A 14,076-nucleotide genomic window follows, 5' to 3' on the forward strand; every position below is an offset into this window, starting at 1 on the left:
GCAGATTAGATGGAAGAGAGGGGAAAAGATTTGGTCTCAGTTTAGCTATAGAAAGAAAAACTTAGCTAAGGAGTCAATGATGATACTAAGATTTCAACATATTTTAGACCATAAGTATTTTCACTAAAAGTCCCATAAACTTATGTGTGCTTGAATTTTAGATTAAATTTGACTTGGTGTTTAATCTAACTACTACTTGATCAGAAGGAAAAGATCTCAGATCTAGTGTATTTATGATGATGTAGAAAGAAATCTGGAAATATGCCCTTATCTGGTTGTGAAGGAAAAGAATAACTTGTATTTCAACACTATGAAATCACTGGTTTCAACCCTAAAAAAAGAATAATCAGTTAAAAGAATCTGACCTAACACTTGAGCCAAATGATTTATGACTTTTATAGCCTATTATAAAACTTACTTTACGTACTGCCTCAAATCTGTGTTAAAGCTCTGTTTTCCTTTTACTTCATATGAAATGCAGTTCTAAAAATAATCAAGTCTAAAAATAAGGCAAAAACCACAGATTAAGTGTAGCTTTATACATGTACAAATAACAGGGAAGTCTCCACATCTTCTAGGAAAACATCTTCTAGGAAAAGTAGGTGTATCTACTTTTTCCCACTAAATTCTCTGTTGCATCAAACCTCTGGAACTTTTTCATCAACGTGCACTATATTATTATACAAACCAAATTCATTCTTTAAGTTTATTAATTCCTGTGTCCCACAGAGGAGTCTTATATTGGATCTCAGGGGCTTGGTTTCTATAATAAAAAACAACTGATTATTTACATGGAAAGAAGCTATATAGCAGAAGAAACAAATTCACCTCCAAAACATATTACAGTTATTATATTTCTCTATCCCTTTCCAAAGTCTATACTTCTAGGAAACTCTTTTCTCTAAACATTTTCTCTAAAAATTAATGAGCAGAAAAGCAAAATGGGAAAAAAGAAAAGGAGTTTTCAGAAAATGTGCTTAGTTTGCTTATCTCTACTGTTTCCCAATCTTTGCAGGACATCTAAAAGGTTGACAGGATATGTAGAAAGGATGGGTAAATGTTTTTACAGGAAACTTATGTGCCTTTCAATTATCATCATCTGTATTTTTCAGAGACAGGATTGATAAGACATGACTAAATGACCTTATTCTGTGACAGAAACTAGAAGACACTGAGTTTGTAACTCAAAAGTGTATCAGGAAATAGAAAGTCCTGCCATTAACTTTAACAGTAGCATCTTCCTACCCTTATTCATCCATACTTTAATAAACTGAACAGGAAACCAAAAAACATTAAAATAAAATAATGTTTTGGTGAGTTTATTGTCACTCTCTAGAAATATATAGGAGAAAATCTGTTCTCAGACTCTTAAACTAATTCTTTTACATATCAAGATAGCATCCTCAATGGCAGGATACTTTGGGAGGCCTTCCAGTGTAGCTACGAGATCTGAATTATTAGATATACACATACTCTTTTGTTTGGTTAATCTTTCAAAGAACAGCAGCATGAAGTGAACATAAATTTCATAGCTCAAACATACAGTATAAAACTAACTATGAAAACCTGATACAGAAACAGTACTGTTTGGAAAAATTGATGACAAATTATTTCCAGTTTTCATTAGAATGAGAGTTTTTATTTTAATGTGAAAAAATATTCATATTATACATAATTATATAAATAATATAATAGCAAATGAAGACAGAATCAAAAAGGAAATTAATATTTTTTTCTTCAAGATCTTCTCCATATGATTTCAAAGCAATGGCACATGAAATATTACTACTTGGGAGGCTGAGGCAGGAGAATCGCGTGAACCTGGGAGGCAGAGGTTGCAGTGAGCCAAGACTGCGCCATTGCACTCCAGCCCAGGTGACAGTGCGAGACTCCATCTCGAAAAAAGAAAATCATATATGTGGAGAATGAATTCTATACCCAGAATACATTAAAAGACTCCTACAACTCAACAACAAAAAGTCAATTAAAAAAATAAAAGCTCAATTAAAACATGGGTAAGGACCACAGCCAACATCATACTGAACAGGAAAATGCTAGAAGCATTCTCTTTAATAACTGGAATAAGACAAGGATGTCCACTCTCACCATTCCTATTCAACATAGTACTAGAAGTCCTAGCCAGAACTATCAGGCAAGACCAAGAAATAAAAATAGGGAAAGGGGAAGTCAAGCTATCTTTCTTCACAGATTATATGATTCTATACCTAAAAAACCCTATAGACTCCACCAAAAGGCTCCTAAAAGTGCTAAGTGACTACAGTAAAGTTTCACGATACAAAGTCAAGGTACAAAAATCAGTAGCATTTGTATACACCAATAACATCCAAACCGAAAGCCAAATCAAGAACACAATCCCATTTACCACAGCCACAGAAAGAATAAAATACCTAGGAATACAGCTACCCAAGAAAGTAAAAGATCTTTTCTCTACAACAAGAATTACAAAATGCTACTGAAAGAAATCAGAGATTAGACAAGCAAGTGAAAAAAACATGCTGTGCTCCTGAGAATTACAATTGTTAAAATGGCCATACTGCCCAAAGCAATTTATGGATTAACTGCTATTCTTATCAAATTACCAACTTCATTTTTCACAGAATTAGAAAAAACTATTCTAAAATTCATATAGACTCAAAAAACAGCCTGAATTGCCAATGCAATCCCTAGCAAAAACAACAAAACCAGAGGCATCATGCTACCTGACTTCAAACTATACTACAAAGCCACTATAACCAAAGCAGCATGATACTGGTACAAAAACAGATACCTAGACCAATGGAATGGGAAGGGGAACCCAGAAATAAAGCCACATACCTACAACCACCAGATCTTTGACAGAGTCAACAATAACACACAACAGGGCAAGGACTCCCTATTCAATAAATGGTGCTGGGATAACTGGCTAGCCATAGGCACAGGATTGAAACTGGAACCGATCCTTTCACCATATACAAAAATTGCTTCAAAATAGGTTAGAGACTTAAATCTAAGACCTAAAACTATAAAAACCTAGAAGAAAACCTAGGACATACTATTCTGAATATGGGCCTTGGCAAAGAATTTATGACTAAGACCACAAAAGAACTTGCAACAAAACCAAAAATTGACAAGTGAGACCTAATTAAACTAAAAAGCTTCTGTACAGCAAAAGAAACTATCAGCAAAGTAAGCAGACAACCTCCAGAATGGGAGAAAATATTCACAAACTATGCATATGACAAGGGTCTAATTACATAAAGAACAATTCAACAAAGAAAAAACAATCCCATTTAAAAAATTGGCACAGGGCATGAACAGACATTTCTCAAAAGAAGACATACATGCAGCCAACGAATATATTTTAAAAAGGTTCATCAACACTATCATTAGAGAAATGCAAATTAAAACCACAATGAATACCATCTCACACCAGTCAGAATGGCTATTATTAAAAAGTCAAAAAATAACAGATATTGGCGAGGTCATAGAGAAAAGGGAACACTTACACGATGCTGGCAGCTATATAAATTAGTTCAGCCACTGTGGAAAGCAGTTTGGAGACTCCTCAAAGAACTTAGAACTACCATTTGACCTAGCAATTCCCTTACTAAGTATATACTCAAATGAAAATAAATTGTTCTACACATATGTTCATTGCAGCACTGTGATGGTTAATACTGAGTGTCAACTTGATTAGATTGAAGGATGCAAAGTATTGATCCTGGGTGTGTCTGTGAGGGTGTTGCCAAAGGAGATAAACATTTGAGTCAGTGGGCTGGGGAAGGCAGACCCACCCTTAATCTGGTGGGCACCATCTAATCAGCTGCCAGCGAATATAAAGCAGGCAGAAAAACATGAAAAGGCAAGACGGGTCTAGCCTCCCAGCCTACATCTTTCTTGCATGATGGATGCTTCCTGCCCTCAAACATCAGAGTCCAAATTCTCCAGTTTTGAGACTCGGAGTGGCTCTCCTTGCTCCTCAAGCTTGCAGACAACCTATTGTGGGACCTTGTGATGGTTTAAGCTAGTACTTAATAAACTCCTCTTTATATATATGTATATATATATATATATGTGTGTGTGTGTGTGTGTGTGTGCATGTGTGTGTATCTCTCCTATTAGTATATATATATATCTCTCTCTCTCTCCTATTAGTTCTGTCCCTCTAGGGAACCCTGACTAATACAAATACTATACACAACAGCAAAGACATGGAATCAACCTAGGTGCCCACCAACAGTGGACTAGATGAACAAAATGTGGCACAGATACACCATGGAAAATCATGCAGCCATAAAAAGGAACAAAATCATGTCCTTTGCAGCAACATGGATGTAGCTAGAGGACATTATCCTATGTGAACTAACACAGGAACAAAAAGTCAAAACTGCATGTTCTCATAAGTGGGAGCTAAACATTGAGTACACATGGACATAAAGATGGGAAAAACAGACAATAGGGACTACTTGAGAGGGGGCTGTGGGTTGAAAAACTATCAGATACTATGCTCACTGCCTGGGTGACGGGATCATTTATACACCAAACTTCAGTGACATACAATTGACCCATGTAAACTGTGACCTGCACATGTACCTCCAAATCTAAAATAAAAATCAAGAGAAAAATAAATAAGACATGGGTAAGGGTCTTGAATAGGTATTTCTCCAAAGAAGATATACAAATAGCCAGTAAGTACATGAAAAAATGCTTAGCATCAGTAGTCATTAGGGAACTGCAAATCAAAACCACAATGAATTACCACTTCACAGCCATTAGGATAATGATTACAAAAAAAAAAAAAAAAGAAAGAAAAGTGTTAGGGAGGATGTAGAATAATTGGAACCATTGTGCATTGTTGGTGGGAATGAAAATGGTGCAGCTGCTATGGAAAACAGTTTATTGGCTCCTTAAAAAATTAAACACAGAATTACCATATGATCCAATAATTCCATTCCTAGGTATATACCTTAAAAAACTGAAAGCAGGGACTCAAATACATACTTGTACACCACTGTTCACAGCAGAATTACTTACTATAGCCAAAAGGTTACAATAGTCTAAAGGAAACAACCCCAAGTGTCCATCAACAGACCAATGGAGAAACAAAGAGTGGTATAGACATACAACAGAATATGACCTTGCCCTAAAAAGGAATGAAATTCTGATATATGCAACAACATGGATAAACCTTGAAAACATTATGGTAAGTAAAATAAACTAGACAAGAAGGACAAAAATTATATGATTCCATTTATATGAGGTACCTGGAATAGGCAAATTTATAGGGACAAAACGTAGAGTTTACCAGGGTCTGAGAGGGAAAGAAAAATTGAGCGCTACTGTTTAACGAGTATAGAGTTTTTGTTTAGGATGATGAAAAAGCTCTGGAAAAAGCAAGTGGTAATGGTTACACAACATTGTGAATGTACTTATTGCCAGTGAATTCTACATGGCGAAACCCTGTCTCTACTAAAATACAAAAAAATTAGCCAGTCATGGTGGCAGGTGCCTGTAATCCCAGCTACTCAGGAGGCTGAGGCAGAATTGCTTGAACCCGGGGTGGGCAGAGGTTGCAGTGAGCCGAGATTGTGCCATTGCACTGCAGCCTGGGCAAAAGAGTGAAACTCCAACTCAAAAAAAGAAAAAAAAAAAAAGGCTAACGTGGTAAACTTTATGTTATATATATTTTGTCACCATTTAGAAAATAATCTATTCAGTGAATATATAATTAGCTCTCACTGCAGCTGAAACCTATTTTGTTTAGATTTCCAAATTACCAGTAAATGTATTCTGTGTGGGCACATGCACATAAAATGAATCTTACTTTTTAATTGACACATAATATATGTACATATTTTCAGAGTACATATGATATTTTGATACATTCATATAATGTGAAATAAAAAAATTAGGGTAATTAAGGTGTCAATTACCTTATACATTTATCTTTTCTTTATGCTGGAACATTTGAATTATTAACTACTAGCTATTTTAAAATGTACAATAGATTATTGTCTACTATAGTCATTCTACTTATTTATCAAACAGTAGGTCTTATTTCTCCCACCTACCTGTATTTTTATAACTATTAATCAACTTCTCTTCACTCCTCCTTTCCCCCTACCCTTCCAGGCCTCTGGAAAATAAATATCTTCGAAAAACAGCCCCTGGTATGTTACGTACATCAGATATCCTAGAATGTACTTTCAAAAGCTCCAAATAATTATAATTGCACTTTAATTTGAATAATTTGATTACTATTTTGGTTGTTTACCTACATAAAAAAACAGGTCATAACAAGAAGATATCCATAAATTCTGCTGATGGGCGAAGCATATATGCTTATAGTCCAAGTGCAGTTAAAAATGAACACTGTACCTGATAGAGCATAATAGGTTCTATGTTGTATCCTAAGGTATCGGCAAAGTTCTTAGCAATCACTGTTTTTCCACAACCCTACAAATGGAAACACAATTATTCAAGAGGTAAGTCAAAATAACCAAAAGCCAGGAAACTAAAAGTCTGCAGTGAGACTGTCATTCTTACCTTTCCTCCAATTAAACATATATCCTTAACCATGTGAGACTGCATCATTTCTGCCTGTAGCTGCTTATGGCTCAAAGTCTGTATAAAACAGTCTGATGCACAAGGTTGACTTAATGGCCTGGTCCCGGCTGGCACCTATAATTAAAGAGAGGTCAATATAACATGGCCAGGCATGGTGGCTCACGCCTGTAATCCCAACACTTTGGGAGGCCAAGGTGGGCAGATCACTTGAGGTCAGTAGTTCAAGACCAGCCTGGCCAATATGGTGAAATCCCGTCTCTACCAAAATACAAAATTTAGCTGGGCATGGTGGTGCGCCCCTGTGATACCAACTACTTGGGGGGCTGAGGTAGGAGAATCGCTTGAACCCAGGAGGCGGAGGTTGCAGCGAGCCCAGATTGCGCCACTGCACTGCAGCCTGGGCAACAGAGCGAGACTCTGTCTCAAAAAAAATATATATATATATATACACATATATATGTGTGTGTGTGTATGTAAAACATGCATATGTTTTTCTCAAAATACCAGTAACTTAAAGCATATAACTGCCACTTAAAAGCCTCCAAATAATAGCTTGCTCAATTTAATTCTTTACTGTTTTTGATATTTCAATAGAGCAGCAACTATTTTTTCATTTAATAGATCTGATGATCACTATTACAAAACTTCCAAATCAATTATTTCCCTAAAATTAAAGTCCCACATTGTCAGACATATTCATAAAAATCATGTCATCTTAATGCTGTTTATAACTTATAGTAAAGATGTTACTACTGGAGAATAAATTTTTTTTCCCAAAATTCTAGTTGTAAGCACAGAATTTAATGTTAGTCCATTGGAATCTCTAAAGCCACCAATGACCTCCTGACTTCTAAAAGTCAAGTCCACAAATCCTTCTCAGGTTTATCTTAGTTTACCACTGAGAGGCATCTGTTCACAGATTCTCTCTTCCCATCTTTTACACCTACTTCTTTTATTTTTTGTCTTCCCCTTTTATTTTTTATCCTTCCCTATTAGTTCCCAAGGAGCCATGTTCTGATGAGGACTCTGGGCTGGATCGTGTTATATACCAGATGAACCAAAGAATTGTAAGTTTGGAAGCTACAGGATCAGATTTGCATTTAAGAATTTATCCTGGTATCAACATGGAAAGCTAACTGGAAGAGACTAGAGGCAATGAGGTTAAAAAGCCATTAGCAAAGGGAAGCAAATAATGAAATCTTGTTCATACCTCATGCTTCTGAACATATTGTTTAAACTGCCAAAAATGTCCTATCCACTCCTGAGCCACTGGGAAAATCCTATGTTATTCTTGCAGGCTTAGCTCAAGCTTCACCTTCTTTCCGAAGCTTTCCTTATTCTGTCTCCTGAATCCCAGTATTACTTTCTTCTCCATATCCCCAGTCATTCCAATGCAATCTTAACTCACCTGCCTCTATCCTAAACTATCAGCTAGATGAGCCATTCATCTGAAGAAAACAGAAAGTACAGTGGGGAACTGTCCCTGTCTAGAAATCCCAGCTGTGCCATCTCCTAGCTGGTGTCTCTGGGTGAATCATTAACCTCTTTAAATCTCAGTTTTCTAATCTACAAAATGGAGATAATAAAAATTACCTTAATGGATCTTGGGGGATTTAAATCGTATAATATATGCAAAGAGACAAATACAGTAACTAGTATACGGTAAACTCATAATATGGAACCTAGCTCATGGTAGATATAATCAATATTCAGTTCAATGAATAAGTACAGTAACATGAATTAATATTAATAATATCAAATATTAAAACAAAAAAGTTTATCATGAGCTGGGCACAGTGGCATGGGCCTGTAGTCACAGCTACTCAGGAGGCTAAGGCAGGAGTATTGTGTGAGCTCAGGAATTCAAAAAAAGCCTAGGAAATATAGTAAGACTCCATAAAATGTGTGTATATATACACATATAGATATATATAGAAGGAGCTGATATATATATAACATATATACATGCAGATGGAGCTCTATGACCAAATATTATTTCTCTCTTCTAAAAACAATTCAACCAGAGCAGATCCTTTTTAAACCGTTTCACATAGCTAAGAAAGATTTTACTTGAAAACAGGGCTCTGTAGCAGCTCAAATGTTTGAAAACACTATTTCTTACCAAGGACTCATAGTACAAAATGCTGTCAGTAATCAACCCATGACTTGATTTTCCCAGAGATCAACTTTGAATTTTTGATGAAAGGCTTTCCCTGTGTTTCTCCTGAACTTTTCCAGTTTGTAAGCACACATGACTCTGGAGACATAGACATATAGATACAGACAGAAGCAGTACTATCAAGAAAGAAGACTTATAAGGAGATCATAAACCCAATTTAGGTCATAAAAACAGGCAGAATAAGGTATATCATAGAAAGAATAAACCTGTGATTAATTACCTTAATGGTCACCTCTTTATCTGCAATCCAGATGGTCACAGAAGCTTGGGGCACATGGTTTTCCGTCATCTTCTCTACTCTTACAATCTCTTTAGGAAGTAGAGAGCTTCCTGAATCTTGAAGTTCAAAGCGCTGTAAAATTACAAGAAAATCATGCAATTTACTTTTCATTTTAGCATTAACATTGGCTATCTGAAAGATTACACCTTAATTACAAGTGAAATCCATTCTATATTATTATATAAAAGTAGAGGTTAGGCCGGGCACGGTGGCTCAGGCCTGTTAATCCCAGAACTCTGGGAGGCCGAGGCGGGCGGATCACGGGGTCAAGAGATCGAGACCATCCTGGCTAACACGGTGAAACCCCGTCTCTACTAAAAAATAGAAAAAAAATTAGCCGTGCGTGGTGGCGGGTGCCTGTAGTCCCAGCTACTTGGGAGGGTGAGGCAAGAGAACGGCGTGAACCTGGGAGGTGGAGCTTGCAGTGAGCCAAGATCGCGCCACTGCACTCCAGCCTGGGTGACAGAGCGAGACTCCGTCTCAAAAAAAAAAAAAAAGTAGACGTTAAAAAAAGTTAATGAGAATTTTTTTCTATTCCTACTAATACCATTCTACTTACAACAATTATTAAAGATCATATAAAAATAGTCCCTAAAATTTACTAAATGACAAGAAATGGAATCACTGAATTCCTGACCTGGTAGAAGCTCATAGCTTAAATTTCTTGACAATCAGCTTCCTAGAAAGAGATGATGAGACCCTTCAAAACATGCTGAAATAAAACAAGGCCCATATTGGTTTATTCTTTAAATCAATCGAAGTTAATATGTTACCTGAAATTCATGAAAACAGAACTTCTTGGACATCATTCTGCCGTCAGCTATGTGAATAGCTTAACTAAAATTATTATAACAATTTTCCACAGCATATGGTACAGTGCTTTCTACACTGTAGGGGTCTCAATATTTGTTGAACTAGATTTAAAAGGCTAGAACCACCAGGCACAGTAGCTCATGCCTGTAATCCTAGCACTTTGGGACGCCAAAGCGAGAGGATCACCTGAGGTCAGGAGTTTGGGACGAGCCTGGCCAACATGGTGAAACCCTGTCTACTAAAAATACAAAAATTAGCTGGGCTTGGTGGCACGCATCTGTAGTCCCAGCTACTTGGGAGGCTGAGGCATAAGAATCCCTTGAACCCAGAAACAGAGGTTGCAGTGAGCTGAGATTGTGCCACTGCACTCCAGCCTGGGCGATAGAGCGAAAACTCTGCCTCAAAAAAAAAAAAAAAAAAAAAAGGCTAAAACCATTGATTCTTGATGTGGCCCAATTATCAATGTTCTAAGATTGACTACACCACTTCATTCCAGCTAGTTATATCAAAACTACACAGAAAGAATACAGGTTAAGTATGTGAAAAATGAAAATAAATTGAAAATTAAGTTCTATGCCCTCCTTATAACAGCATGCTCAATATAAAAAACTGAACTTATTTTTACTATTAAATAGGCAGAAAATAACCCCCAAAAACCCACACTAGTTTTGGAACATTATTACTATAGTGAAAGAGTTGAAACTCAACGAAAGAACAGATCACCATGTATTCAGCAGAATGAAAGAACTCCAAAAAATAGATTTGGGAGGAAGGAAATCATGTTTAACCTCAACATTCTAAACATAACAGCCCAGTTCAAGTCTTCATTTTTATGTCATAAGTACTCAAGACAATCACTAACTCCTTTCCCTAAACCTAAAAAAAACCTGTGAATTTGCACTACCACTAAAAAGTTCTATATTTCATTCAATTTATATATGCAAATCCCCACAGTATCATATAATTTGACAAGAATTGCTTCCATGTTGTAGACAAATAATAACTACTGACACCTTAATTTCATGAAAAAAAAAGTTCCACTGTATTTTAAGGAGAACTCAATAGGAAAGGAGCAAGATCTACCCAAGTAATTAAATTCATTAGAATGTAGAACAAATGGCTGGGCACGAAGGCTCATGCCTATAATCCCAGCACTTTGGGAGGCAGAGATGGGTGGATCACTTGAGGTCAGGAGTTCAACACCAGCCTGGCCAATATGGTGAAACCCCGTCTCTACTAAAAATACAAAAATTAGCTGGGCGTGTTGGCGCATGCCTGTAATCCCACCTACTGAGGAGGCTGGGTCAGGAGAATCACTTGAACCCGGGAAGAGGAGGTTGCAGTGAGCCAAGACGTGCCACTGCACTCTGCCTGGTGACAGAGCGAGACTCTGTCTCAAAAAAAAAAAAAAAAAAAAAAATTTAGAATGAAGATTCATTAAATTCTAGGAAAACAAATAAATGAGCTTAAATGTATGTTTTTACCACAGCTAGAGTAGTTTCAATCTAACTTGATACAGGAGTGATGTCAGAGGACTCATATTCCAGAAATAAACACTAGTGTCCTGAGCCACTTGCTATACTGGTTATGTCCTCATAAATAATTCAAGCTAAAATATTTCAGTAAAATAAAAATAGTAGGCCAGATAGCATTAGGTGTATCTCCTGATGCTATCCCTCCCCCCTCCCGCCACCCCACAATAGTCCCCGGTGTGTGATGTTCCCCTTCCAGTGTCCATGAGTTCTCATTGTTCAATTCCCACCTATGAGTGAGAACATGCAGTGTTTGGTTTTTTGTCCTTGCGATAGTTTGCTGAGAATGACGGTTTCCAGTTTCATCCATGTCCCTACAAAGGACATGAACTCATCATTTTTTATGGCTGCATAGTATTCCATGGTGTATATGTGCCACATTTTCTTAATCCAGTCTATCGTTGTTGGACATTTGGGTTGGTTCCAACTCTTTGCTATTGTGAATAGTGCCGCAATAAACATACGTGTGCATGTGTTTTTATAGCAGCATGATTTATAGTCCTTTGGGTATATACCCAGTAATGGGATGGCTGGGTCAAATGGTATTTCTAGTTCTAGATCCCTGAGGAATCGCCACACTGACTTCCACAATGGTTGAACTAGTTTACAGTCCCACCAACAGTATAAAAGTATTCCTATTTCTCCACATCCTCTCCAGCACCTGTTGTTTCCTGACTTTTTAATGATGGCCATTCTAACTGGTGTGAGATGGTATCTCATTGCAGTTTTGATTTGCATTTCTCTGATGGCCAGTGATGATGAGCATTTTTTCATGTGTTTTTTGGCTGCATAAATGTCTTCTTTTGAGAAGTGTCTGTTCATATCCTTTGCCCACTTTTTGATGGGGTTGTTTTTTTCTTGTATATTTGTTTGAGTTCATTGTAGATTCTGGATATTAGCCCTTTGTCAGATGAGTAGGTTGCACACCAACATGGCACATGTATACATATGTAACAAACCTGCACATTGTGCACACGTACCCTAAAACTTAAAGTATAATAATAATAAAATTACAAAAAAAGGTATAATATCTTTAACTTGTACTACTTTACTGTGGAATATATTTTCATATATTTATTGACCTTTTGTATTGCTTTTATTTGTGAATGGCTTGCTTACGTTTATGTAAAATTTGCTGTTACAAAAGGTTATAGTATAAGAAAAAAAAAAAAATAGTAGGCCAGAATACACTAGGATAGTAAAAACCTCAAATTGCAAGGTGAATTATCATTTTCTGGCATGGAAAATTTAGAGGATTGTTAATCAGAAAAGTAGTAATCAGAAAGGTACCCCCATATTCTCTATCTCCAACTTCATCATTTATGTTTCTCAGTCCAAAAGCTTGAAATCACCCTTACCTCTGTCTCAACCCTGCATCCAACCCTTCAGCAAATCATAATGGTTCTACCTTCAAACTATAACCCAAATCCAACTACTTCTTATTAACATCACAGCTGGTCAGAAGAACAATAGACATATAATTACTTCAGGTTACTTCCTAGCAAGAAGCAGAAAATAAGAGTTTGTTAACTTGCCACTTTATGAGTATTTCCCATGAATTCTTGAATTTCAATTAAACAGTACTAACATTTTCCAATACACTTTCTTTAAAATTAGGTTATTTAAACTGTGAATTATAATTAAATAAAATGAAATATAAATCACATTGGATATTGGTCTGTCAGGCTTCCATATTCATCCTTACAATTCCCAATCCTGTCCCATCAGGCCATCTACTTTCTTCATATCTTTTTCTAGATTGTTAAGCACTGAAAGTGAAATTCCGCATACCATGTTGCCTGAACAAATATGTGGCCACAGTCTCTCCTGGGGTCTTTTCTCATAGCCCCTCAGCAACAAATATAAACCATTACTACTCTCCTCAGAAGTCAGTCTGAGCCCATTTATCACCCTTTCAAGAGGCAATCTAGCTGCCCCCTCCACTCAGAACAGAGCTTTCAGACACATGCTCCTCCATACTTTACTAGAATGTAAGTCCCATTAGGGCAATATTAAATGTATCTATTTGGCTCACTCCAAATTTCCAGAACCTAGAATCACACACGGGACATGGTCAATGGTCAACAATGGTTTGTTAAATGAACAAACAAAATTATTTTTCCTTCATCCTCAAAATCATTGATGTTTTAATCAATTTTTGTTATTGTTCCCACTGTTTCAGTAGAAAGAACTTCTGCTTTAACTATGAGTAGACAGAAACCCCTAGAAGTCTTACTATGTCAGATTATGGCAGCTCCATCATTCCAGTTCCAGAGTGGAAAGCATGTTATGTTCTTCCATCATTTCAAACCAAGACACAAGGGTGCTCTGAAAATGTCCTTTTCCACCTCAGCTAGGCCATATTTTCCATGCCCTCCACATTTTTTGTCCCTTCTGCCTATAAAAATGTTTGTCTCTCCCATTCCAAGAAACAGTCATTTCTTCATCATACCTCATCCTTAAGTGATCTATCATCTTTTGGCTTTTGTTCACCATCAAACTTGGTTGATACATATGAATATATAATCATTGGTTCAGCTTCATCTCCAATTCAAAATGTAAGACCCTTGATTTTTGGCTTACATTCCCACCACTCTACTAACACTGATCTTGGTAAGTCCATCAATAATATCCTATTTACAAAATTAATTAGTTTTCTTCCTATTTTGCTGTCTCTTCTCAGTCTTTTTTGCAGTTTCTTCTTC

The 14,076-nt window shown here is 36.6% G+C and overlaps 1 protein-coding gene across 1 annotated transcript in view; it reads right to left on the minus strand.

Moving 5' to 3' along the window:
* The window catches only part of VWA8 (von Willebrand factor A domain containing 8), a 427,846-nt gene that overhangs the window by 322,259 nt on the left and 91,511 nt on the right, over positions 1-14,076 (minus strand). The window contains exons 10-12 of the mRNA XM_032150771.2: positions 8,967-9,098; positions 6,547-6,681; positions 6,379-6,456 (exon numbers count right to left, since the gene is read on the minus strand). Coding sequence (XP_032006662.1) covers positions 6,379-6,456; positions 6,547-6,681; positions 8,967-9,098 — 345 coding nt within the window. The remainder of the gene's footprint in view (positions 1-6,378; positions 6,457-6,546; positions 6,682-8,966; positions 9,099-14,076) is intronic.

The sequence above is a fragment of the Hylobates moloch genome, unplaced genomic scaffold (genome assembly GCF_009828535.3).
Source record: "Hylobates moloch isolate HMO894 unplaced genomic scaffold, HMol_V3 SCAFFOLD_4, whole genome shotgun sequence".
In the NCBI taxonomy this organism is placed as follows: domain Eukaryota; kingdom Metazoa; phylum Chordata; class Mammalia; order Primates; family Hylobatidae; genus Hylobates; species Hylobates moloch.